Genomic DNA, 25,064 nt, shown 5'->3' on the forward strand with positions numbered 1-25,064 from the left:
ATGTCACGTGATAACTTGCAGGATTCCGTCAAACCTAAGCCCCTCATGGTGGGCATTGTCGGGGAGCACCCTCGTCAACGTCGGAGCTCAATGTAGAAGCTAGGGTTAGGGTAGCGGGGATACAAACATCGGTGTCCACTCCGTGGCCTACTGGCGAGGGGACGACGGATTGCCGAGACCGTGGAGGTGTCGCGGGGACGACAGAGGGGTGGGAGGAGGAGGGTAGTGTAGAAGCTAGGGTTAGGATGGCGTTGGAGCTCCTCTCCCTATTCAGTGGTGGAGGAGAAATGAGGCAGTCGACTCGGTTTCCAGCGTTGAGGCCATGTGATGTATGCGGTGCCATACCCTATAATTTATTCATAAGTGCTAGGGCGTGTGAGTCCGGGATTTGTCGAAAGCCAAAAAGGAAAGGAAAGCACGTCATGAACGTGGTGCGTGTTTCGACTATGAACTAGTATTGTAGTAGCGTAAAAAAAGAACACGGCCGGATGTGCAAGCACAACACTACAGTTTGAACTCGTTTGGTTGGGTTGGGTACTAGTGTAAGTCTAGAAAGATGGTGTAAAAGCCCAACCAAACAATTACAAGCCTAGAAAGTTAGCGCCTCATAGCTAGAAGTTTCTTCACCGTCAAAGAACTGACCAACTGCTGGTGCTCCCCTTCTCTGGCGTTTCACGACGAAGGACGGGCGTGTGCTCTTTGCTAGTTGCGGCGACGACAGTTTGCAGCGGTAAAGCCGTTTGTATCATGTTGCTTGTATGCGTGCCAACTTTATATTGTTAGGTCTGTGAGGTACATAGTCGAAAAGAAGAAGAAAAAAGGAAAAATTTCCGCCACGTTTTAAAATAAAAACCAATCAAACAAGAAATCAAAGATGAGCTGCAGCAAGTGCACACGCCAAAAAAAAATTTCAAAACTAAGCAATAATTGTGTATATACAGGTTGGTTGATATGATCCGAATATGATGTGATCTGCGACGTGCACGGTGCACCATGCTGCCAACGCGTAGGTCACGTGGACGCACCACGTAGGTCCGACGCGTCCACCAGTCGCCATCGACAGCGATCGGTTGCGAAACTGAAGCAGTCCAGTAGTAGTAGTAGTGCGTCGTCTCATTGGCGCCACGTATGCCACTCACTCCGTCCGTCGTGGACATATATAGTGATCGGCCTTCTTCGGCCAGATCCACCCCCACCGATCATTTCCCCACCGATCGACCGACCAATCATGGAGTTCCCACACCGCCACGGCCACGGCCACGGTCGCCGCGACGACGACGATTCCGACGACCGCCGCGCCCCCGCGCCCGGATACGGAGCACCTGCCCCGGCCTACGGCCGCGACGACGACGAGTACGGACGCCACGCCCCAGCCCCCGCATACGGTCGCGACGACGACTACGGCCGCCACGCCCCCGCCCCGGCCTACGGCGGCGGTCGCGACGACGGCTACGGCCGCCACGCGCCCGACCCGGCGTACGGGGGAGGCGGCGGCTACGGCGCCCCTGCCCCAGCAGCATACGGCGGCGGCCGCGACGACGGCTACGGCCGCCACGCGCCGGCCCCAGCGGCGTACGGGGGAGGCGGAGGCGGCGGCTACGGCGCGCCGGCGCACGGCAACGTCGTCCACGTGTCCCACGAATCGGGCCACGACGAGAGGCCGCACTACGGAGGGTACGGCGGCGACACCCGCCCGCACCAAGGGGCCGGCGGGGGCGGGGCGGCGGTCGCCACGGAGAAGACGTACCGGATCCTGTGCAAGGCCGGGGAGGACGGATTCAGCCTCGGCACCCGGGGCGACAAGGTGTGCTTCCTCCGCACGGACCAGGACGACCACGCCCAGGTACACACACATCCAATCCAGTCGTCGATCCGTAGCCATCTTCTTTCTCTTCTCTGTTACTAGGTGCTCTACTACGCTTCCATGGCCTGATCTCAAATGGCTAATCCGATTTCGGGATCTGCAGATTTGGCGCATGTGCTCATGTCAGTTGTCCATGTCTTTTTTTTTTGCGAAAGAGTTGTCCATGTCTTACAGTACTGTATTTTTTAGGGATCAACAACAGCAGCAAAAAATGTTCCTTTAAAAATTGGATTTTTTTTTTCAATCATCTCGCGTTCTCACCGTCTGTTCCTAATTGATGTGCAGCACTGGATCAAGGACATGAAGTACAGCACCAGGGTCAAGGACGAGGAAGGATACCCGGCCTTCGCCCTCGTCAACAAGGCAACAGGAGAGGCTCTCAAGCACTCACTCGGACAGAGCCACCCTGTAATCATTCATTCCCTTCTTTTATGCACTCTTCACTTCCATCCATCCCTTTTTTATTTATCTACTATGCTGCACTCCCTGCTGTCTCATCAAAGTGTCCCTAACACATCTTACGTTACATTTGACTAATTCAATGTATTTTGCTAGGTTCTTCTGACCCGCTACAATGCAAACTCCCTGGATGAGTCCGTCCTCTGGACCGAGAGCAGGGACGTCGGGAATGGGTACCGCTGCATCAGGATGGTCAACAACATCTACCTCAACTTCGATGCGCTCAACGGCGACCCCAACCAGGACAATGGTGGCGTGCGCGAGGGCACCACACTCATACTCTGGGAGTGGACCGAGGGCGACAACCAGCGCTGGAAGATCGTCGAGTGGTGTAAGTCCCATAGTCTCCTCTGCTTTCCAGAGTATTTGTTTTCTGTTGCTTTAGTTCCGTTTAATGTCCAAATCATCTCAACCTTTCTTCAGTTAAGTTTCTGTCCAAATCATCTAAACCGTGGCGTACAACTTCACTGACTGTTTGTTTATTTTCTAATCATGAATATAGAGATATCAGTTCAAAAGTGCATAAAAGTGATTGAATAATTCCTCATTTCATCTTTGAAACCACGCCACTAGCAGTTTGAGTACCGTTGCTGTTCAAACACTACGAAAAACAATTTGGCAATATTTTTTTGCGGGTAACAATTTGGCAATTTGATTCATGTCTTGTACCTTCGACAGGATCAATGCTTGCAAACATTGTTGGTTCGAGCAGTGCCGTCTCTGTAATAAAGCTGAATGTTTCTGGAATAAAGGATGGTGCCAATGCGATGTGAGCGGTGTGCCTTTTTCTTTTAGCAGTTCTATTATGATCAATTTGTAATGATGGATTGCTGCACCAGTTGTGTGTGATGAACGTCTGAACAAACAAACCAGTTGCTTGTAGATGCATGCATTTGACATGTTTGTGGGTTGTAACAGGAATCGGTTTTCCCATCAAATTATTGTAATGGAGATATATGTACTCTATTTTTTTTTATCATGAGATCTTTTGAGGTCTGGGCACTTTGATCTTGTTTTGGATGAAGAATTCCCCTCGTCTATTAAAAAGTTCTAGTAGATGTCAGCTGCTAGATAGGTAGGTTATCATTTTCGAGAGTGAAGATTTGGGATCATGCCGATATGATTCCATCCAGCTGCTTTATTGTATTCCATTTTTTCGATAGTTGTTGGTGCCCTGTCCACGTATAGAGTGTCGGCCGGGGTAGTTGGTTGTTGCCATGGCTGAATAAGTAGAGTGAAAATTAAGATGCCTCGCGCTCAACGAATTAGTATGCTGATGTGATATCATCCCATTGATTGCAACATTAAAACTGATTGCCAAGGAGAAAGAAAATATCTCCTTATCTTTGTTTGCTTTGTGCTGAAGGTTTCTCTTCTATGATTAATAAGCTGAAGAAGATGGTTTGATCAAGGGTATTCAACTTGCACCTACAGCTCCTAGAGCCAATCATCTCATGTTTGCGGACGATTCCGTTTTGCTTGTTGAGGCGAATAAAAATGATTTTACAAATACATGAGGAATGCTGGGGACAGATGATAAATAGGGAGAAATCCTCAGTTATGTTCAGTGCAAATGCTAGGAGCAATGCTAAGAATCTGTTATTGCAAGCTTTGGAAATTGGTTCCCAGGTTATAGAGGGAAAGTATTTGGGTCTACAAACCTATATTGGTCGGTCCAGAACCAAGTGCTTTGCATATATTGAATAGAAGATCTGGAAGAGAATTATAGAGTGAAAGGAAAAACAACTTATGTCCATGGCGGCTAGAGAAATCCTAATCAAATATGTTGCTGAGGCGATCCGCACTTATGCCATGGCGTGTTTTGATATTTCCAAATCTCTCTGTGATGCCATAAGTAAAACGGTATGTCAATATTGGTGGTCGTAAAATGATGAAGTCAAAAGAATGCATTGGATGGAGGGTCGCATATATTTTGTTATTCCACCTCTGTATTGGGGTAGTTGCAGCAACAGGTTTTCTTGTTGACCATATCCTGAAAACCGTTCTGGTGTAGCCATCTAAGCTCGATACATCCATATTAGCTATAAATAATATGGATCGGGAAGAATATGTTCAATCTTCATCGAATTTAGCCTTTTGCTTGATTCTTTTTTGTAATACAAAGTCAAGTTTATTAGGTAGAAGTATGCTCCTGCTGAATGTGGTGAAAGAAAAACAATCGTAGAAAAAAATAATACTGAGTACTAGAAGCTTCTAATTAATATTATCAACCAAAAAAACATAAGGATACTGATGCCGTAATTGTACTCGCAGAACTCAAGTATTACTAGGGAAAAGCCAAGATGCTATATGTGGACCTTGGTGTGCCACCATCGTTTCGGACGGCAGTGATAAAAGTGTCCCTTTTCTAAGGTCGTAAATGCCCAAGGAGAGGTTCTCCTCCCTAATTCCTCTTTTGCCAAGCTCACTCAGAAAGTAGATGCAATCTTCTCTAGCTCCTGCATATCGGTCACCAGCCGGGAGCGAAACGGAGCACCCTGCGCTGAGGAAGAGAGCACGTCCCATCAACGTATCAACTTTTCTCCACTGTGCATGGCCATTGCTCAGGTCCGTAGCCTCAAACACCTCGAACTGAGCTGACATGAGCTTGTTATCTAACTTACAGATGTCTTGCCTCACCAGCAAGAGGCGATCACCGGACGCGATCAGGTAGCGGTGCACGATGTGACCAACTGGTAGGAATAGGTTATCTATTGGCGTGCTGAGTATGCATTGTAGACTGACATTGTCGTCCTTGATGAGATCCATGACATAGAGATCGATTGTGCCCACATGGGTGTTGACAATGACGTGGAGCTTCTCTTGGAAGAGCTCGGCGTCAAAGCTATATGCGTCGACAGGCGGCGTCCACCGGACCTCCACCGTTGTGGTCGATTGTCTCCGGCGGCGAATAGATAGGGCACTGTTGTGCTTGTGAATTTGCTGGATGGTGATGATGTGGGCCGACATGATCACCACCTTGCGGACATTGTGGACGATCGGGTCACCCGACGGAATTTGAAAACCGAAGCAGTCGGCATCAACATATTGAGGTGTCGTCGTGTCCCGGCAGAAGGGATTGAACAGGGAGCACCTGCCGTCGCCGTGCCCAAGGAAGAGCATGCTTCCCGTGGACATGAGGCAGGAGACGCCGTCTGGAACGGGGATGCGGTGAACCGTGCCATCAGGGAGGCTGAGGAAGGTACCATCACGCTGTAGGAGCAAAGGAAGGAGTGGTGGCAGCGGAGGCTGCAGGCGGGCGCCGTCGCGCCACGGCCGGCAGACTGAACTGAGGCGGACACGGCCGGCATGGGAAGGCACGCGCTGCAGTACGAGGCCCAGCAGCTCCGACGGAAGGTCCTGCCATGGAGAGCGCTCGCCAAGCGGCGTCGTCCCAAGTGCCTCCATCGGTAATGAGTTCCACAAAGATCTTGCCTTGATAAACAATGTACTCCGTAAATGCGTGAGAGTCCAAGTCCAGTTTTTTCCTTTTTCCTTTTGTTTGTTTTGTTTTGCGTAGAGTCCAAGTCCAATATGCAAACATGCACGCGATGGAACACGTACTGGGGTCGTATACCAATTAAAAGAGACTAGCCAATCTACTTATCATTTCTGTATCTTTCGTATATGTAACGGGGTCGGCCATATATATAAATAGTAACTGTACTTTCTTTTTATTATCTCTTCTTCCGATTCCAACTTCTATATATACGTGTGTTGCAACCAATTAGAAGTTAGAAAACAAGAGATATCAATCGATATAAGCAAAAGACAATCTATCTGATCAGTTTCCGGACGGCAGGTTATCTTACACTTCACGGTGGAGGCCGGGTAGAACCTGCACACATACGGAAGACGAAAATATGCTTCCAGACGCCACCGCGCACCGTCTCGCTACCAGACGACACAATCTTTGACATCCTCTCCAGGACGCCGGCGAGTTCCCTCCGCCGGTTCCGATGTGTGTGCAAGGAGTGGCGTGCCCTTTCTTCCGCGCCGTGCACAAGTCTCGCCGGCCCGAACTTCTCCTTGCTGACACCGGCTACTTCCGAGGGTATGAAGAGGGTGACTTGCGGCTCAGGGACCTTAGCGGCAACGTCGTTAAACTTATCCAAGGCGTCGGTGGCTCTGATATTTTACCCATGACGAACATCGACGACGGCATTGTGTGTGTCATCGATGGTCCTTGCAAAGCTGTTCGTGTGGTCGATTTGGCCACCGGGGAGGTGCTCTCGACCATCCATGGAGTGGAGGTGCGAAAGAGAATGCATTGCTTTGTCAGACGCCAGTACGAAACCTTCGGTATCGGCCGCACTGCCTCGTCCAGCGTATACAAGGTGGTCCGGCTCGTCTTAGGCGACACTTGTCAGGTCCTCACACTAGGTGTCGATACAACATGGAGGATGAAGATACATTCGGTCACAAATTGTGTCCTCGATGCCAATTGCTCTCCCGTCACTATAAACGGTGTGATGTACTTCTTGACGCAAGGGACATCTAGCACCTTGCTTTGCTTTGACCTCGACAACGAACAGTGGAATAGCCAACCAATCAAAGGTCCATGGGAGCAATTTTCTGCAGAAATGTGCAGTACAATATCACTCTGCATAACAGAGCTCAGCGGTTTTCTTTGTGTGGTCCAGAAGAGGTGCATTAACGTGCATATGTTTCTACCTCAGCATGATTCAGCCACCAACATATGGATCCTGGACGATTTTCATAAAGGTAACTGGACCAAAATGTACACTATCCCAGCTGGGATATCATGTGGTATTCATATGCCGCTTAGGGTGATGCATGGTGGCGACAAGTTGCTTGTGCAAAGATATCCGTCGGGGTCATCGTCCTTGCAACTCTATGATCCTTGCACCAAGAAATGCGCGGACCTTACGGGGAAGCTGGGCTATCTTTCAGACAATATTGTTCTCTGCAACATGCACTTGAAACTCTTGTGTCGGTAAAAAAACAATCCACTATGGTCTAGTAGCCCCTCTATGTTTTCATGTATTCTTATTTTCAATAGTCTATCAACGACACAAGTTATGGTAGTGTAATGTATAATATTTTTTGTTCGAGAACTCTTGTGTAGTATCATTTTGGCTCTCTGAGCTCGAACTATTGTACACAGTTGATTGATCCCGCCTGCTAATAATTGGTGCACTTCCACTGAAAATCGTGATAATATATTTATTTGCTTTCTCTTGGTAAACTAGAAGATCCGAGGCTGGGCACCATTGGACAGTATCTCATTGTCATAATAACGAATATCCATATATATCTACAGATGTCTTGTTCTATTCAATTAAGTAGTGTACATTTTGTAGTTAAATAATGGATGTGACTATTTCTCAGTCGACCGAGAACTAGTTTCCTTCTCAGTCATATGATGTCATTAAATCTCAGTTGCAACTCAGGTTGCAACTAATAACTAGCACGAATCACGAAGTAAATCTAATGGCTCGGATATTTTTTCTTAGTTGCAACTTCACTTGCAACTCCATAAAAAACTCAGTTGCAACTCCACTTGCAACTGCAAAAAAAACCCAGTTGCAACTCTACTTGCAACTAAAAAAACTCAGTTGCAACCCAATTTGTAACTCATTCACGAATCACGATACAATCAAACGGCGTAGGACTTGACTTATAAGCTCATGAAGAGCCAAGGAGTATAACTTATAAGGTCCACCTGAGGGGAAGGCTATGGTAGCCTAGTACCATGCCGGCACTGAGTGGAACTTGTTGCACAAGGCTGACAATTCAAGGCATAGTGTATTGTTCAGTTGTAGTCAAGCGTAGCTCCTTGCCTAAGTGGAAGTTCAACTTAACAATTTCCATTGAAGTGCAGGTATATTAAATAGCGAATGGAACTAATATGTCATCTACCTCTGATATTTGGTGGAGGATTGTTGGATGTAGATGGCCTAGTAAGGCAACCCATGTAGCCTACAATTTCTGAAATCTCAAGGCCCATCACGTTGGCAGCTTGGAGACAACCTTTAGGGATAAAGTTTAGTCCCACATTGCTAGTTAGGAGGGAGTTGGAGTGGTATATAAAGGCTGCTATTCTAGTCCTTCCAAGTGAGTGAGAAGAGAAGAAACCCTCGCGCACTCCTCCTCCTCCGCCGCTCGCCACGCACGTTGCGTTTCGTGACTCGAGTTCAAGTTCGAGACACTTTCTAGGAAGCCTAATTTTTTTGCTTGGTGTACCAACTGAGTTGGGTACGTGTCAACCATCCATGTCCATGCTCGCCGCGTGTCCCTGACTTCCTACGCCTGGTAACGCGGTCGGTCGGCTCTCTCTCCTCCCAGGTTATAGCAGGAGACAGAACAGATCTGGAGGGTACACACACGAAGAAGTTCCTTTTGCTATGCTACTCTCTAGTCTCCCCCATCCGGGCGACTGCGTGCAAGGCCGTCCGGGAGAGCAGGCCTCCGAAACCCTGTCCGTTGAGATCCTGCACCGGGAGGCGGACGATAAGATTTTTGGGGAGCGTCTCGGCGTGACTGCTCGCTGCTGTTCGTGTTCTTCTTCACCGGTTCGACTGCTTCCTCGATAAATCCGACTACACTATGGGAGACATCAACGATGGCTATGGTGGTGTTGCTGCTGGTGCGACCTTCCCGGTCACGATGTACGTACTTTTTCTCTCTTACCTTGCACTGCTATTTGTTCAATGTTCAGATCTAATGCATGTGCTTAATCTGATGTGTATGGCTAAGTATGCTAGTGCATCTGTAATATTGTTTTTGGTAATTTAACTCACTCGAAAATTGCCTAATATTCTAACGGATGTTTTCTTCTATTATCTATCACCTGATCTTGTGACACTTGAACAAAGTTTCATTATCCTTAGATTTGAAATATATTGTGTGTATTGGTCTTGTCCAATGTATTTTAAATATAACTAAATGGCATTCATTCAAACATAGGGGCAACTTGGAATAAAGAGATTTCGAAAAACAATTAACTAGCATTATCCAATACATTATCCACAAAAGAAAACATACAAACTGCATGGTGACACAAAAAAAAAAGATCATTACAAAACTTGTCCCAAGCGTTGTGTATTAAGCATAAAGTTCACTTAAACCACTGACCATCACCTCATCTCACCCACTTCTGACGAGGCGACACGACAATTCCATCAAACTATTTCGTACGATTTGCATACAGTGTACTCCCGAGAACAACAATGTTAGTATTAGGTTACAGGAGGGGGTAGAGAAAATACACATGTACTACAGGGTATGAGATTCCAGCTGTTTCCGAAACCTGCCTTACAGAACAGCACATGGAAGTTTATGTACCTCTTCCAAATATCATCTCCTCAAACTGAACCAGGTTTGCCTAATATTCCATTTAACCCATGATCCTACCGTAATTGCTGACTGAACCAACTAGTATTTCCATCTTACAGCTTGCCAGCAAATACCTGCAGTAAAACTTTTGTCTATCTGCATCTGAAGATCAGGCCTCCCATGCAAGTAGTCATCAAAATTGTACCCGAGATCGTCGGCAGCTCACTGGTCAACTGAATTAACCTGTAACTATAGATAGTTATGAATAGTACACAGGTAACACGGGTGGAGATAGAGAAATAATCTGTCCATTGTAAGCAGCTTTACTTTTTTTGCATTTCAAAAGCTTGGACAGCACATCTGCTTACAGTGCTCCTTACCAGTTTTGACAAAAACATATTCCAATTAGGCTCTGTCCACATTACTGCACAATGCGCTTCCTTTTCGACCTCTTGCCCTTCTTTCCGGTGTAAGTAGGAAGTTTCTTGTCGGTGCCGGCAATGTAAGTTTCCTCTACGGCTCCTCCCTGTTGTCACGTTTACATCAGTAACTGAACATGAATTTCAAATTTCATGTTCTCATGAACTATTTGCAGAGAAATAACTGATGATTAGCTCCGGTTGTCCACATCGCAATGCTCCAGCAATACATATGAATCAAGGAAAACGAGTACCTCCTCTGTAGTATCCTCATCCGACTCTTCATCATCTGAAGTTGATGCTGAACCATTCGAATCTCCTGCACCAAGTGCCTTGGTAGCTTTTCTCCTGTTCTCCTCTTCCTTTAGCTGCTTAAATCTGCTCATAATGTTTTCAATGTTACAACCAGAGCATATATAGTTAAAATAGATGGCAGATGAAGTTTGAAGTCACCTTTCCCCACCCTGGCCTGATTGAGCACCCGAACGCTTTGCTCGTCCAGCAGTTATGATTCCGCTTGCTCCCTCATTCACAACAGGCTTTGCTCCTCCCAGTTTCCGCAACCATATCTGTTGGGCTGTGCTGAGGACGTTGTTTGTAAACCTACATGGAGTCAACACACGGTACAGATTTTGATCAACTGCAAAAACTCACTGGGGAAGGAAGGAGTACATGTAATGTAGCACTAACAGAAGATGCACGTACCAATAAATGGACAATCCTGATGGCACCGACAGAGAGAAATACCCAATCATAAATGGAAGAAATTTTAGAATAAGTTGAGTGTTCTTCTGCGATGGATCAGTACTCTGCAGCAAACAGAAGCACCAAAGTTTAAAACTGAAAGCTTTTATAGCGGTGCTGTAACATAATAAAGAGACATTCACCTGGGGTGGCTTCATGATCTCCATGGAGACAAACTGCGAAGCAACAAGTAGCACTGGCAACACAAGATAGCATATGCTGTCATGCCAGCCTATTGGCGGATGACCATCCTGCACAATTCATTTCAAATGTTAGTACAAATTTCAGCATATTTCTGTGATGCGAGTATATAACTAGTGCAGTGTCACTTCTCTACAAGCATAATCCAAGAAAAAGATATCATACATCATTTAAACAAGATTGATATGCTACATGGCCAACTTTTTCAGTCATGGTGCTACAGTACAGATTTTAAAATCCGGCATAGCAAATCCTGCCATTATCTCACAACAACATCAAATAATTTGTTGCCTGGGTACTGCTGAATGTATTGTCCAAGTAGCTATGGGAAGCAACATTATATTGCTAACAGTGGCTCAGCTGAAGTACACAAGATTTTCCCTGAAACCAACCACGAATGCACAATCTCGCACATGCTTATAGGTAACTAATTTTATTACCACAAAAGGGAAGAGCCATGAAATGCCAGCGCCACTTTGACGAGCAGCAATCGTTGTAGGGCCTCCCAAAGATGGAATCCAGAAAAATCCCTCTGTAAGCAACCCCTGCATGTCATAGAAGCCACTTAGTCCAAAGACTCGAGAGGAACAAACTTCAAAAGGTAGGTTTATTTTTTTTAGGTGAAGTGGGATTTAGAATACCTCATTTGCTACATTTGAAAGAGCTTGGTAGAGTCCAATCCAGACAGGTATTGTCGCCAAAGTTGGCAAACATCCTGGCAGAACCAACAAGAATAAGACACCACTCAAGAAAAGCTATAACAGTAAAAACTAAATAGCATTCCAGCTTGGTAACAGAAAAAATGGCACTCTACGAGAAAATAGTTTTTTTATATATAATGGAAGATTTATGAAAAATAAAAGTCTTTCAGAAGCCAATATGCAAATGGATCAGCGAAGTCAATTAAGTATAGAAGTAAATTGGCTTAGGATGAGAAAATTAAGAAACCTGCTAGAGGATTAACTCCAGCTGTCTTGTATAACCGAGCAGTCTCCAGCTGTATTCTTTCCTAATAAAAGTTATGCAGAAGCAGTAGATCAGATACAGACAAAAGAAACCTGCTTCAGAAGATGAATCCAAAACCACCTCATTAGGGGAAACATAATTCTATCATGGGCTCATGCCAATATGGAAACAAATCACAAGAACCCCATAGTACATCAATGGTTAAATTTCAGCCGAAAAAGACAAACCTGATTGCCTTCGTATCTCTTCTGAATCGCCTTAAGCTGTGGCTGCAAATTCTGCATCGCCAGAGTTGATTCGACCTAAAAACAGACAAGCAGCACTGTTATAAATCCTACTCAATTCATTTATATGCATGAGAGGATGCTCATCGGTTTGGTTCAAGTCAGGTTAGACCATCCACCTGCTGTTTCGTTAACGGTAAAGTCGCAGCCTTAACGACGACGGTGAGCAGGATGATGGCGAACCCGTACGCGTAGGGCACATGGACCGCCGATAGACCATCCTTCATCACCTGTATGGCAGAACTCAGTTAGCATCAGTATTTCAGCACAGCAAACTCAACAAATGTCATGTTCCTAAGAATTGGAAAAACCAAAAAAATGCCCCCAGATGTTAGCATTTGGGATTGGAACTAGCAAAGAACAAAATGGCTAAAACCACAGTTTGGATAACCTAGGCTCCTCGGGCACCTCTTTCCAGCCGCAAACTGGAGCTAATAAGCATTGGACTGGTGAGTGTTGTAGCAAGTGTCACTGAGTCAGACAGAAAAGACACACCAGGAACTTGCATAAACCATTTGGGACCTAAACTTTCAAAAACCAAATTCCTAAAAGTACAATCTGAGTAACAAAGGCTTCAAGGGAACCTCTCTCCACGCCCAAACCGGAGCAACTAATTGGAGTGATCGGTATTGTAATAAGTTTCAGAGTAGTTGCACTGAGAGTACCAGTCATACTCAGCAGGTGGCAATACTTGCACAATCAATCACCAATGGCAATTCTACCCCAAGAACAAACCTGCTACATACAGGTAGTAGATATTTAACCAGTAAGTTTAATAACCCCCAAACAGGAGCAACCGATGATGGGTGTTGTAGTAAGTTTTCAGAGTTGTTGCACCACAATTCCGAGCCAGAGTCGACTCGCCAAGAAGAACAAACTAGCAAGCTCCAGGCTTTACCTTGAGCACGACCTCCATGGCGTCGGAGATGAACCCGAACCAGCCGCCGCTCTTCTGCACCGCCTGCTCCACATCCCCTCCTGCCGCTCCCCCGGCCCCCGCGACGACGGCCGCGTCGGCGAGCGTGTAGAGCGCCGCCTCGGCGCGCTCGAGCGCCGCGTGGAGGCCGCCCACGGAGTCGAGGCTGGCCCTGACCCTGCAGCCCGCCGCGCGTCGGCACCCGGTCCGGCTGAGCGACGGGAGCGGTGAGAGCCGGGCGGCCGCGGTGGCGCGCGGGAGGGAGGGGAGCAGCGAGGAGGAGAGGAGCGCCTTGGCCATCGCGGTGGGTGCGGCGGGGCTAGGGCTTCATGCACCGGCGGGGGCGGTGGTGGAGGTGGGAGCGAGTGGTGGTGGTGGTGCGGAAGCAGAGCAGAGGAGCGAGTGGAGAAGGAGAAGACGACGATGGCGCTTTATCCTCTCCGGACTCGGCGCACCTGAATTCTTCCCAAATTGAGAATTTCGTTTCGAATTTGCCTAATTTTCAAATGCACCAGACAACAACAAAAACGCAAAAACAATTGAACGAGCCCAAGGTTCAGTTTGCGATTTCTGAAAAAAATAGAATGACATGGTTGTTTTTTAAAGAATATAAAATAGTTGGTGCCGGCTTATGGCTAATGTTGACCTTATGCATTTTATTAATTTTACAGAACGTGTGTCCCAGCTTATGGGTAAGGTCAACCTTACTCTTTGTGGCTTGTGGGAAATTTAAACTCGTTTTCAAAGATCAACTCAAACTCCACGGTTTTGTGCTATGCTATTGGCGACAAAAATATTTTGTTTCACAGGGTCTTGGCTGATTTCTCTAAACTTATCTCTCTTCTTTTTTCTCACTGGCCTAGTCCATGTCCAAAATTTCTCATCAATTCCGCTCCCAACCATGTGTTCGTGTTTTGGCTCCAGAGGTTGGTTGAAAACAGATGTGCCCTTAACGTGTACAGAAATCCAAGAATGTTTTTGCACAAGAATGTTCTCATTCCAACAAGGGTTGGCACGCTTGGTTGGTTTCGTTTCAACCGAGCACCGCACGATCCGTCGTCAGAGGAACACGTCAACACGCCTTTCTCTAGTGGCTCATCTCGTCACCAGCTCCCTGAGTTCAACAGTGGAATCTTCATATTTTGGCAAAATAAAAGTTATACTAGGAAAGATAGGAAAGGACTCCACTGATATAAACGCTACTTCCATTCTACTAATTCATTTATTTTGCTCATATGAGAGGCAGAAAAACCTAGAGAATTTTTCACAGTAAATTCTTCACAAAAGACAGTCAACAAGTGTTCACATCACAGTTACTTCTCCTCTTGGCCATAAACAAGACACACAGGCAGAGAAGAGAAGCAGAGGCTATACATGGGAGCGGCATGGCTCGCTGCCAGCCACATGTAAACCAAAAAAGATCTTAAATTCCTTTGCAACCTCCTCTTCTCCCAGCCTCCAGGCATTATAGATCATGTTTCTTTACAGTAAGAAAATATACATCTCGTTTTTTTTACAGCAAGCAAATATATCTTTGTAATTCAGACATGTAAAAAAAACATTTTTGCTGACAAAGTATCACCTAGGAACCAGGATGTGATTTACTATCAACTGCTGTGAAAACTAAGCTCACCAGTTCAGTAGTACCAGCAATTACCAAGCTTGTAGCACAGATTCAGGTGACACAATACCAAGTTTCTACTTGTGACAAAAACGGTCCGGATCATAGTATGCTAAGATGACGCCTAAGATAGTGATTACAGCAACAAAGAACAACAGCGATATCATCGACAGACAGACGCTGCTCAAAGTAGTAGCTGTCAAGGTCATTATGAACCTGATCCTCAGAATACATCCTTGTCCTCAGACATGGAAAGACCTTTGCTCACAGCATGTTACCAGCAACCAGTATGAGGTTTACCATTTCTGCTAAGATTGCCTAATGACAGACAATGATCATAGCAAACAACAGCTACATCAATTGAATCTCTGCTCACAGAGCATTACCAGCAACCTATCCACGTTATTTTCAACCCGATTCCTATCAGGGGGATCACCACCAATACAGTGATGCGGGACCTGTGTACAAAGCCCAGAAGGAGAATCAACAGCGTCTTTGAAGCTCATAGGAAGGAATACTATTAACTTGCCAATCTTTTGTAATTCAGACAAGTAAAAACAGCATCTTTGCTGACACAGCATCACCCAGGAACAAGGATGAAATTTTTTACTATTAGCTGCTGTGGAAATTAAGCTATGAACATCACCAGTACAGTACCAGCAATAACCAAGCTGGGAACACAGGTTCAGGTGAAAGAGATCCAGGGCATATTATGCTAAGATGCCTACGACAATGATTACAGCGAACAATGGTGATGACAACAGACTCTCTCTGCCCAGAGAGTAGTAGCTGTCGACATTATTATGAACCCAATAACTCGGAATATACACAGATACACGGAATATACTATTAACTTGCCATGCTTTCATATGAAGGATGAATAGTCAAGGGGATCACCACCAACATAGTGATGCAGTACCTGTGCAAAAAGTACAGATGAGATTTTTTTACCTAGGGGAGACAGAAAAGTTCGACTAGTTCATGCTGCAGATAGCTTTGTTATGTTGTTCGGCGTCTCATGGCATTGCATGACACCGGACAGATGATCTAAAATGCTAGATGGTATTTTCTTTTTCCTGTTCTATGATAAAACGAGATCATTGTTGTCGCCGAGATGTGGGGGCCTCATGCAAACCTGGACCTCGTGCTCCTCTGGCCCAACCCGGTGCTTGGGGACCATGATTTCCAGCCCGGTGCCAGTCTCGTCGTAGTACGCCTCGAGCCTCGCGTCCTCAGGGATCCTCGTGGCCAGGGGTATCTCCCGCACGAACTCGCCAGGAGGGCAGTGCTCGGGGGCTGGGTCGGTCAGCCTGAACGTCCTGTCATGCCGCCGAACGAAGGGTGTGCGGGCGGTGCTCACACAGGAGATCTTCACGACGCCGTGTGTCAGCGTGTTCCTCCAGGTGACCTTCAGGCTGCGCTGGTCGGAGAAAAGCATGCTCACCATAATTAAGTAGCCTTCGTCATCCTCATATATGGTCTTGGCAGCAGTAACAGGTCCACTTGCATGCTTTGCCACACCAGTGAACTCATGCATCCAGGACGGTTCGCCACCGGTCTGGACTTCTACCTCCTGCTCTCTGTCGGAGCAAGAGTTGTTCGCCGCCATTGCGGCGCAGTCCTCTTCTACGCCATTGTGAGCAAAGAAGTCCTTGCGGCGTTTGTTGCACTTGGGTGAGAGGTCCATCCCGTCATCCGATGACGGCGGCGTGGAAAGGTTCAGACCTGAACCATTCAGCGCCTTCTTATGAACATGAGAGCTATGTGCCCCGACATTCTTCGATGCCACCTGTGGCTGGGGCCTGTCGAGCTCGAAATCAGTGCTCGGAAGGTTCCTCCACGACTCGAAATCACTGGCTTCAGGCGGTATCGAGAAATTGAGCTCCCTTCCTGTAAGCTCAGCCCACCTCTTCATGTCAGCCTCAGGGACCGCTGACAAATTGGGCGAGCTCACGATCTCAATCCCATGAAGACACTGCGGGTTGGACAGGCCACGGTAGTGCTTGCGCTGCATGCGGTGCGACCTCGAGAAGCCCCTGTCCACGCTGAATGGGAACGACGGCTCCCCGTGCTTGGAATGCCCGTTCATGAAGCTCCGCAGCTGCATCTTCCCCAGGGCGCTGTCGGGCCGCTCCTTGAACACCCACATGTACAGGTTCTCCATGTCGTGCTGCACGATGAAGACGTCGAGCCGGAGGTCAGACTTGTCAAAGCCGGAGATGCTCCCGGACGCGTCCCGTGTCAGCTTCCCCTTGGGCTTGTCGACGAGCGCGGGCCTGAAGTAGTGGTTGAAGAAGAACCACGCCCCCCAGATGCTGTCCCCTCTCTTGGCGCACTTCCTCGCGCCCACCCCGACCGCCGCGCTGCCGTTGCCATTGCCGCTCGGCTTTGGAATCGTGAGCGGGACCTCAGACTCGTAAGTCTGCGTGCTGAGACCGACCTCGAGAATGTCGAAAGGGTCAAGGCTCCACAAGGCGGGCGCCGGGGAGGGGTCTGCCGACAGTGGGAGGTTGATGTCGGGCGGTCCCTGCCGCGCAGACTCGTGCCGCGGAATGATGAAGAGCTCCCTGTCGCCAGCCCCATTGACGGCGCCGGAGGACTCGGCGGAGGCCAGGTGTGATGAGCCAGCGGGGTCCATGGAGAGGAGGGTGGAGGGGTGTCCGCTGCTGCTGCCGTTCTCCATGGAGAGAGTGGTGAGGAGGGGCTCACCTCCCATGGAGAGCTCCCTCCTCTCCTTCTCCTTGGTCCTTCCTATTCTTTACTGCCGGCTCTTCTTCTTCCACCTTCTTGCTGCTGCTGCTCCTTCCTCCTCCTACGGGAGCCGCACGGATTACTCACGGGCCACCAACCCACAGATCAAGATTTGCGACGGCGAGCAATCCTTCCTTTGTTCGGTTGGGAAGAAAACAAAATCGAGATCTTCAATCGAGGCCAAGCCGACGCCGCAGACCTGAAAACCGAATGGAAGGATTAACTAGGTATACACAAGAATTGAATTGGTTAAAAATCCTAGCCAGCCGTCTCTCTGTTCTATCTAAGCAGGTCGATTCATCGCCCTCGATAGCAACTATCGTTTGAATAAAATTTCACCCGTAGAAACCAATCTTATGACGGACCGTGCCGGGAGGAAACCTCGCGAATCCCGTTAGGGGGGTTGCCACAGCAAATGAAATTCGAAGCGGAGGGAGGAAAGAGGACTTGATCTCTGGATCTGTTGTTACCTCGGAGTGGAGAAGGAAGCTTCCCCGGAGGCCGCGGCTCTTCCCCCGTGGAGAGGGGGGCGAAGGTTCTTGGGTCGTGGCCTGAAATGTCGCCGGAGACGGGGAGGAGAGGGTGAGGAGATGGAGAAGAGGAGGTAGAGGAACGGGGCAGGGGTCCACTTTCACGGGTCGCAACCTGCTACCGCGTTCTTCTTTCATGAATTTTGCTTTGAATTCGTCCGAATTTTGCTTTGAATTCGTCCGAATTTGCTTCGGAATTTAAGAGCTTGTTTATTACTCTCCCTTGTTATTGTGGTTTTAGCTCAAATTTAGATTACAATCACTAGAAGAATTCAAATAGAGTACCAACTTTTGGCCTGCCCGAATGCTATGACTCTACGAGAAATGATCGATGTGTGTCTCTCGCCCCACTCCTCTCGTGACCAGTGTGGCGCATGGGAGCCGACCATGCACCCTCTCAACGGTGTCTCTATTGGCAGTGGGCAACGGGTTGTGCGGGTCACACTTCTGGCTCCTCGCTCGCGAGGATTCGGAGCAAGAAGACGGCAAGGAGGCTGCGCTGCCATTAGTGGGTGATGAAGGTTCGCCAGATCTGGCCCGTCGATGGTGACATTGGGCGACTTTCTTGTGCAAGCGCTGGACAAGGAGTCAATTAATACTTTGACTAGTCGGAAGGGCATGATGGAAAAATCCATAGCTTCAATGGACTGGCTTCTGTATCCTCAACTAGATATGTCTTATTAAGTATTACGTGAGAATTTCATGGTTCCAGCTAAAGAAAAGAAAAAGTATGTGCTTGCGCCGAGCGATAAAAAACGTACTATGAAGTGTTTCCTGGCGGCTCAAAGCGCCTTGTAGAGCATGTGGAAAGCAGGTGGTGTTCTCTCTAGGTGGTTGTGAAAATACTTTTGTAATTACACGTATGTGGGTGTGGGTGTTTCCATAATGTAAGACCAATATTGTGGAAATCGTCGTAAAGTATATTTTCATATCATGTGCTTTTGGTATTGGTATTATGGATGTTGATATTTTTTATTTTCTGACCAAACTTAGTAAAGTTCAAATTTAACTAAACCTACAACGCGAAGTGAATAGAAACGGAGGGAGTACAACGTATGCCAACGTTACACCTTCCATTTCTCGCTTATCCTTTTCATAATAGAACATAATTAATTAGCTAACCTGAAACAAATAGCAATGCCAATGTCTCCTTCTAGGTTGCACCACTGCAAAAACACTAATGGGAAATGGGGCATTTACACCGGTTGGTAAGGGTCATATGCACCGGATGCTCAACCGGTGCAAAGCATCCGGTGGGAAAGGGGCACCACGTGGCGGCTGTCGGGCGCCCGTAACAGGTGCTAAAGGGTCTGTCGCGGCAGGAAAACGCTCCAAAACACTGCCGCGGTAGAACCCTGCTACCGTAAATTTTCCGAATTATTTTTCACTCCCTCTTTTTGTCTTTTTTTTCAGAATTTCTAATATTTTAGTTATTTCACAAGTTTAGTCTCTAACTACTTTTATCTCTAGTCCAATTACTTACTCGTGCTCAAACTTCCCGCTCGGTCACCCATCCTCCCACTACTCTAGCACTAACACGCTTAACTTTCAAGTTCCTTTCGGTTCCGCATCCAAGTGTTTCGCACGCATGTATGTGATACTAGTATCATATCAATCCTATTAACATGTCGGTCGATGTTATATTTCTTTATTGTTCGAATTTCAAATAATTCTTTTAATAAACAAAAGTAATGATGTAATAATAATCATGAATAAATAAATAAACATTAACTTTATAATTTGTATTATTTTTAATTTTTTAATTTTTTTTTGCCAAACCTAAAACCTGAAATTTTGAAAATCTTATAATTTGCTAAAAGTAATAGTAATCTTTATGCAGAATGCAATTATTAATTTTAATTTTTAAAAAATAAAAAATATATAAAATCCTAAATTTGTAGCAAAAAACTAAAATCTTCCTGCTTTCATATTTTAATTTGGAATTTTGAGAATCTAAAAATTGGCTAACCGGGTAAATCCTGGTGAATTTGGATGTAAATTTTTCCGACGATCATTTTGATATATTATACTCTTTTTCCGACGTCATAGGCAAAAGTTAATGCCATTTTACCTTTTTCTAAAAATTTTGTGCAAAAATTTTCAAATTTCAAATTTGTTAATTTTCCCTAATAGTAGGTTGCGTAACATACAGGAATCTCAAAAGATTTTATTTTTTGAATTTTCTATCATTTTCTTTTCTATTTTACAATATTAAAAAAGGCGATCCACTAGGGGGTGGAGGTGCGTGGGGAGCAGAAAAACCTTTTGCACCGGTTTGTGTTACGAACCGGTGCTAAAGGTCCCGCACGAACCGGTGCTAATGCCTCGGCTGGTCCCGGTTCGTGCCAAATCCGGTGTTAATGCTCTTTGGAGAAAAAAAACCAAAGCTCTCTTTTTCACTAGTGAAACTGATGCATGGAAAATATAGCTAGTCATGGTACAAGTCATACGAAATATTTTTTTTGGAACACTGCAGCGAGCCATTTCTTGCGACTAATGCATGGTTGAAACGTAACCAGCACAAATATTACACACAAAACAATTTGGGAGCTTGAAGCTAGTGATCTATGAGTGGTACAATACACGATTAGAGATTCACAGAAAGAACTTTATTGCGACAGTACACATTCTATCATTTTCAACTGGTTTTGCTAAAGAAGCACTTGCACTATCATGCAGTTTTTGCCGCTGACAAGACCTTCTTCCGCTTAGCAAGCATGTAACGGAACAGGTATGGAAATCCTGCAAACGACCAGATGAAAAAATTAGTGTATTGTTGAAATTCAACTTTGTTTTTTAGAAAAATAAATTTAACATTATTCTGAAATTACTAGAGGAAGCATCTCAGGCTTTGCATCAATTGATGCACCCAAAACCCGCAAGGCCAAATTCATCTCGAAATTCTTGATGCAGAAGATCTACAAGGCTAATGGGGTACCCAAGTGCACTTGGCTCACTTGTCTAGTTAAATAATAACAACATCCTCACGGTCGAAAATATTGCCTTCAGCGGCTAGCCGAATGAACCTTTTTGCGAACTTCTCCTCGGCACATCGGAGACTAGCTACTACCTAACTCGAGAAGGAGTGCCCCTTCCAAGGAGGTATGGTGCTTGTTCTACACTTGGTTAGATGATGGTTGAGGATTGATGGAAAGGCATGTTGTTCCAGATCGACAAGAGAGAATCAAGCCCAAGCGAAGCGGCTGGCTTACATCATGTGGAAGAAGAAATGGAAACAATTTGCACGGGGCAGACCCAAAGCTATGCCGAAGTGGGCGTCCTGGCCTTAGAAGACATCAACAACGAGGGCCATCTACTTTAGCATTTAGTCCAAATGAACCGAAGTAACTCATAGTGTAACGCATGTATACAAGTCTAATGTATCCTAAAGGGCTTCAAAAATCTCCCCATAAAAACATGGTTCATTGTTTATAACTATTTCACGTACTATCCATTATTAGACACCATTCTTGTCGGTTGTTTGAAAAAAAAAAGATTACTTCGGTTGTGAAATGAAGAAAAACTGCAAGAAGACCAAAGTGTCTACCTGGAACGTAAAGAGTTGTGAGGACAGCCGATGCATAGTAGTAGTCGAAGGAGACATTCCATTTATTAGGCATAGTAAGGCAGTATTTCCCGGATGTCTGAGTTAAACCCCAAATATCAGAGCATGTAACGAAGAGACTGTTACCAATGGAGCTCTCAATATCTTCAGCTATTAATTTGGGTTACCTTCATGGAGGGCATGGCAACAAAGATTAGGCCAACCTCGCTTAACAAACCGATAGGATATAACACCAGAAATGTGCTGTACCTGCAAAGAAGTTGGTTCAAAATAATTTGCTAAAAGTGCACCAGTTTTCTTAAAAGATGTGTTGAAAAAATTGATTTCTTCTTATTTAGTAAGAACCAATACCTACCTGAGCCAAAGGAGCCAGGAAGGTTCAAACCCAAATGTCTCTCTCGTACCGAAGAATGAATATCTGATGACCTGCAGGCAACCAACAAGTTTCTGAAACATCACTTTCAAGTGAAGAAAAGTTAAATCTTTTTTTTGCTAACTTCACTAGATATTATAAAAAAGAGTGAATTTCACTTTTTACCCTGTAGCTGTGCATTTGTGACACATATTACCCCATTTAGTGGAACTTCTACCAAAATATTCTATTTAGGAGACTTTAAACACGGTTTAGCCCCAATTTACCATCTTGCTTGTTAATGTTAGATAGGATAGGCATGATACGTCGATGTGGAGCGACAATATATGTAAATATCAGAGGGCCTAATTGTTGATTATGTCCAAACTTTTTAAATCCATATGTTTCATTCATCACTATCGCTTTGATAGTTTTGTACCCCAAGTATCACCTAACTCCTTGCCCAATGTACACACACAAAAGAACAAGAGTCCAACTCTTTTAAAATGGACCATCTAAATAAATTTTTACTCGGCAGGGTAATTAGTGTCATGAATGCAAAACTAGAGGGTAAAAAGTGGAATTCACTCTATAAAAAAGCTGAACACAAGAAACTGGGTTTGCTGATATCATACTAAGTACTGCATTATAAACTCAGTGATGTGTTACCTCAGTGACGGACCAGCTTAGGATCAAAGAAGTAACAAGAATATGAGATTGTACCTGCAAATTAGTCAGAGTGATCACCTAATATTGTGGAGAAACTAGAACTAAATTCATGTGTATAATATGAAAGACTTGGTAGGGAAGAGGAGCCGATGATGATACCTCAGGAAAGGTCCACAGGATGCCCCATGTGAGGTACAACCTTCCACTGATCTGTGAAAGAGATACAGAGACCGGGGACTTCACGAAGCCTTGGAACATTTCAGCATGTATCAGGTCAAGGTTTTAGAAATGAACGTGAACCAGGGGCGCGAAGGGAAACAATTCAATCTGACATGGCAGAAACTTTCTCAAATTTTTAAATTGCGTTCATGTGTACAAATTTGACTTAAATTTCCCCTGTCACACTTTTAGTGTGTTTTTATAAACACAAAATCTGCTCGAACACAATATAGTGATACCCAATACAATATAAAAAAATGTTCAAATGTGAATTCCTTTCAATAAGTAGATGTAGAAATGTCAAGCTGATACTAATTACATCTAAACTCTGCAATGGCATAATGTAAAAAAACTAGTTGAGATATCAATGATGCACACAACCAAAATAATGTCCAGGCCTCACAAACAGGGATAGTGCAAGATAAACGAATTAAGAACTGGTTATTGTTACCTAGAATGGAATGAAGAATCTGTGGTACCAAGAAAAACACCATCACAGGGGAGGCAAAGAAACAGAAATGTTTAGTCAGTACCTCATCACAGTCTCCACACGCGCGCAAAGAAATCAATGAACTGGTAATTCTTAACCAGCTAGCTAGGTGAAAAATAAATTGAATGTTCGATAAGGAATCATAACGTAGGAATAATATTGTAGGGTGCAGAGACGTACCTCCATGAAGGCGGCGGTCTGCGCGAGTAGCAGCGGCTGCTCGACGGCGGCGTACACGGCCTCATGGCTGCCACTCCCGAGCAGCAACGCCGACGCTGCACGGTACAACACCTGCGCCCTACATGCATACACGAAGCAAATGAAGATACCAGACTGTAAGCTGATTGACAGACAGAGCGATGGGGTGACTGACTGACCATCCGAAGAAGACGACCCAGTTGTAGAGGGAGAGGTAGACCCGTCGCGCCGCCGACCCGCCGGCCCTGCTCGCCATTACTAGTACTCGTAACAGATCTGCTGTACGCACGCGGTCACGCAACAATCGATCTGATCTGGTGCTCTGCATTCAGTGGAACTAATATATACTAGCTAGGAGTAAGCTTAGCGAGTACAGCAGCATCTTCGTAGCATGGACCAGTGGAGCTTCTCGGATGGAGATTGAGCAATCCTTTGTATTAGAACGGTACGTGTTGAACGGTTAAGCAGTGCAACGGTCGCCGCCGCAACCACTTATATTTCGATGTCCGTCCAGCTACGTCCATGCATGTGACGAGCATGCCGTGTGGCTGCATCGGCACTGATGCACGTGCGAGTACAGTGGCTGCATCGGCACTGATGCACGTGCGAGTACAAGGCAGTGCAGGAAAGTGGATGTTAGAGCATCTCCATTCGCGTTACTAAAGCGAGTCCAAACGTTAATCCAGCGCTGGTTTGGGGACGCTATTTCTTCGTGTCGCGTTTGGAGACGTCGCTGCCCAGTCGCGTCCCTCAAATAGAAATTTAGATTTTTTTAAATTTAATCGAAAACAATCGAATTCATTCAAACTTTCTATATATTACATGGATTTAAACGAAATTCGATGAAATTTAAACCTAAACTCTAATCTAGTAGTATTTGCGGCACCCAGAGGGGTTGTAGTACTGGTGAAAGTTGCGTCGACGGCGTCCTTCTTGCCGCGCTCGTCGGGCTTGTCGGTGGGCTCGTCCTTCACCGTGCTGTTGGGCCTAGCTTCACCGTGCCGATGTCGCCCCTCCAGGCATCCTTGTCGTTCAACGACGCCATGAACGCCGCGTGCAACCCTGGGCAGTCCTCGGGGTCATCGCTGCTGGCGATGAGGTGCTACCGCTGCTCGTACTCCGCCATCTTTGCGGCCTTCGTGGCTTCCTCGTCGTCCTGCTCCTCCTTCATCTCTGGCTTCAGAACAAGGAGGGCCCTCTCGACGCGCCTCTGATGCCGCGCTGGTTCGCGGATGGTGATGCTGCCGCGCCTCCAAATCACGGGCGGCATCGCGTACTCGGGCTCCTCCTTCACCTCGCGCTTCGGCACGCTATACGGCGTGGCGCGGTGCGAGAAAGGCGCCGACCGCGCCGACCCCGAAGAAGAAGAGTTCGTCCTCCTCGGCATCCAGCGCGCCGAAGCCCGAGGAGTTGGCGATGGAGAAGGTGGTATATCTAACCTTGAAGCGATATTGTGGATGTCGTCGACAACGGCCGAGAGGGTGCGCCCGAGAATGCCCCAGAAACGGACGTGCCCC

General features: G+C 46.3%; 4 protein-coding genes across 5 annotated transcripts; 1 reads left to right on the forward strand and 3 right to left on the reverse strand.

Annotated features, from left to right (window-relative positions):
- Positions 1-1,213: 1,213 nt before the first annotated feature.
- LOC124660883 (ricin B-like lectin R40G3) lies at positions 1,214-3,325 on the forward strand. The gene is made up of 4 exons (XM_047198723.1): positions 1,214-1,843; positions 2,150-2,272; positions 2,420-2,654; positions 3,002-3,325. Coding segments are annotated over exons 1-4 (975 nt in total). The 5' UTR covers positions 1,214-1,228; the 3' UTR covers positions 3,004-3,325.
- A 6,138-nt stretch (positions 3,326-9,463) lies between these two features.
- On the reverse strand, positions 9,464-13,467 carry LOC124666976 (inner membrane protein PPF-1, chloroplastic-like). Its single transcript, XM_047204311.1, has 12 exons — positions 13,135-13,467; positions 12,356-12,466; positions 12,180-12,254; positions 11,935-11,995; positions 11,628-11,701; positions 11,427-11,531; positions 10,929-11,036; positions 10,747-10,850; positions 10,495-10,644; positions 10,296-10,419; positions 10,003-10,148; positions 9,464-9,865 (listed from the first exon to the last, which is right to left on the reverse strand). Exons 1-11 carry the CDS (start codon positions 13,450-13,452, stop codon positions 10,044-10,046), a joined length of 1,335 nt encoding a protein of 444 aa, XP_047060267.1. The 5' UTR covers positions 13,453-13,467; the 3' UTR covers positions 9,464-9,865; positions 10,003-10,043.
- A 2,150-nt stretch (positions 13,468-15,617) lies between these two features.
- Positions 15,618-18,137, reverse strand: LOC124661587. Of its 2 annotated transcripts, XM_047199462.1 has the most exons (3): positions 17,995-18,137; positions 15,909-17,723; positions 15,618-15,692 (listed from the first exon to the last, which is right to left on the reverse strand). In XM_047199462.1, the coding sequence occupies exons 2-3, from the start codon at positions 17,487-17,489 to the stop codon at positions 15,639-15,641; spliced, it is 1,635 nt and encodes a 544-aa protein (XP_047055418.1). In that variant the 5' UTR covers positions 17,490-17,723; positions 17,995-18,137; the 3' UTR covers positions 15,618-15,638. The 2 variants fall into 2 exon arrangements, with proteins under 2 accessions (XP_047055418.1, XP_047055417.1); XM_047199461.1 differs by having other exon boundaries at positions 15,618-17,723.
- A 2,588-nt stretch (positions 18,138-20,725) lies between these two features.
- LOC124668316 (very-long-chain (3R)-3-hydroxyacyl-CoA dehydratase PASTICCINO 2B-like) lies at positions 20,726-23,803 on the reverse strand. The gene is made up of 9 exons (XM_047205482.1): positions 23,727-23,803; positions 23,530-23,647; positions 23,311-23,329; positions 22,800-22,888; positions 22,641-22,694; positions 21,975-22,045; positions 21,778-21,868; positions 21,602-21,641; positions 20,726-20,796 (listed from the first exon to the last, which is right to left on the reverse strand). Exons 1-9 carry the CDS (start codon positions 23,801-23,803, stop codon positions 20,726-20,728), a joined length of 630 nt encoding a protein of 209 aa, XP_047061438.1.
- Positions 23,804-25,064: the final 1,261 nt, after the last annotated feature.

Source organism: Lolium rigidum, chromosome 6, assembly GCF_022539505.1.
Source record: "Lolium rigidum isolate FL_2022 chromosome 6, APGP_CSIRO_Lrig_0.1, whole genome shotgun sequence".
Classification (NCBI taxonomy): Eukaryota; Viridiplantae; Streptophyta; class Magnoliopsida; order Poales; family Poaceae; genus Lolium; species Lolium rigidum.

Bases quoted from the DNA above. Each gene is read 5' to 3' on its own strand.
- LOC124660883 (XM_047198723.1), top strand. From the start codon at position 1,229: ATGGAGTTCCCACACCGCCACGGCCACGGCCACGGTCGCCGCGACGAC. The intron at 1,844-2,149 runs GTACACACACAT...ATTGATGTGCAG, and splicing joins ACCAGGACGACCACGCCCAG to CACTGGATCAAGGACATGAA. The intron at 2,273-2,419 runs GTAATCATTCAT...GTATTTTGCTAG, and splicing joins CACTCGGACAGAGCCACCCT to GTTCTTCTGACCCGCTACAA.
- LOC124668316 (XM_047205482.1), bottom strand. From the start codon at position 23,803: ATGGCGAGCAGGGCCGGCGGGTCGGCGGCGCGACGGGTCTACCTCTCC. The intron at 22,046-22,640 runs GTAACACATCAC...GGTTGCCTGCAG, and splicing joins TAAGCTGGTCCGTCACTGAG to GTCATCAGATATTCATTCTT. The intron at 20,797-21,601 runs GTAGACACTTTG...GGTCGTTTGCAG, and splicing joins CACAACTCTTTACGTTCCAG to GATTTCCATACCTGTTCCGT.
- LOC124666976 (XM_047204311.1), bottom strand. From the start codon at position 13,452: ATGGCCAAGGCGCTCCTCTCCTCCTCGCTGCTCCCCTCCCTCCCGCGC. The intron at 10,851-10,928 runs GTGAATGTCTCT...TGTTTGCTGCAG, and splicing joins AGATCATGAAGCCACCCCAG to AGTACTGATCCATCGCAGAA. The intron at 10,149-10,295 runs GTACTCGTTTTC...ACGTGACAACAG, and splicing joins ATGAGGATACTACAGAGGAG to GGAGGAGCCGTAGAGGAAAC.
- LOC124661587 (XM_047199462.1), bottom strand. From the start codon at position 17,489: ATGGGAGGTGAGCCCCTCCTCACCACTCTCTCCATGGAGAACGGCAGC. The intron at 15,693-15,908 runs GTTTGCATGAGG...CTTTTTGCACAG, and splicing joins CAGAGGAGCACGAGGTCCAG to GTACTGCATCACTATGTTGG.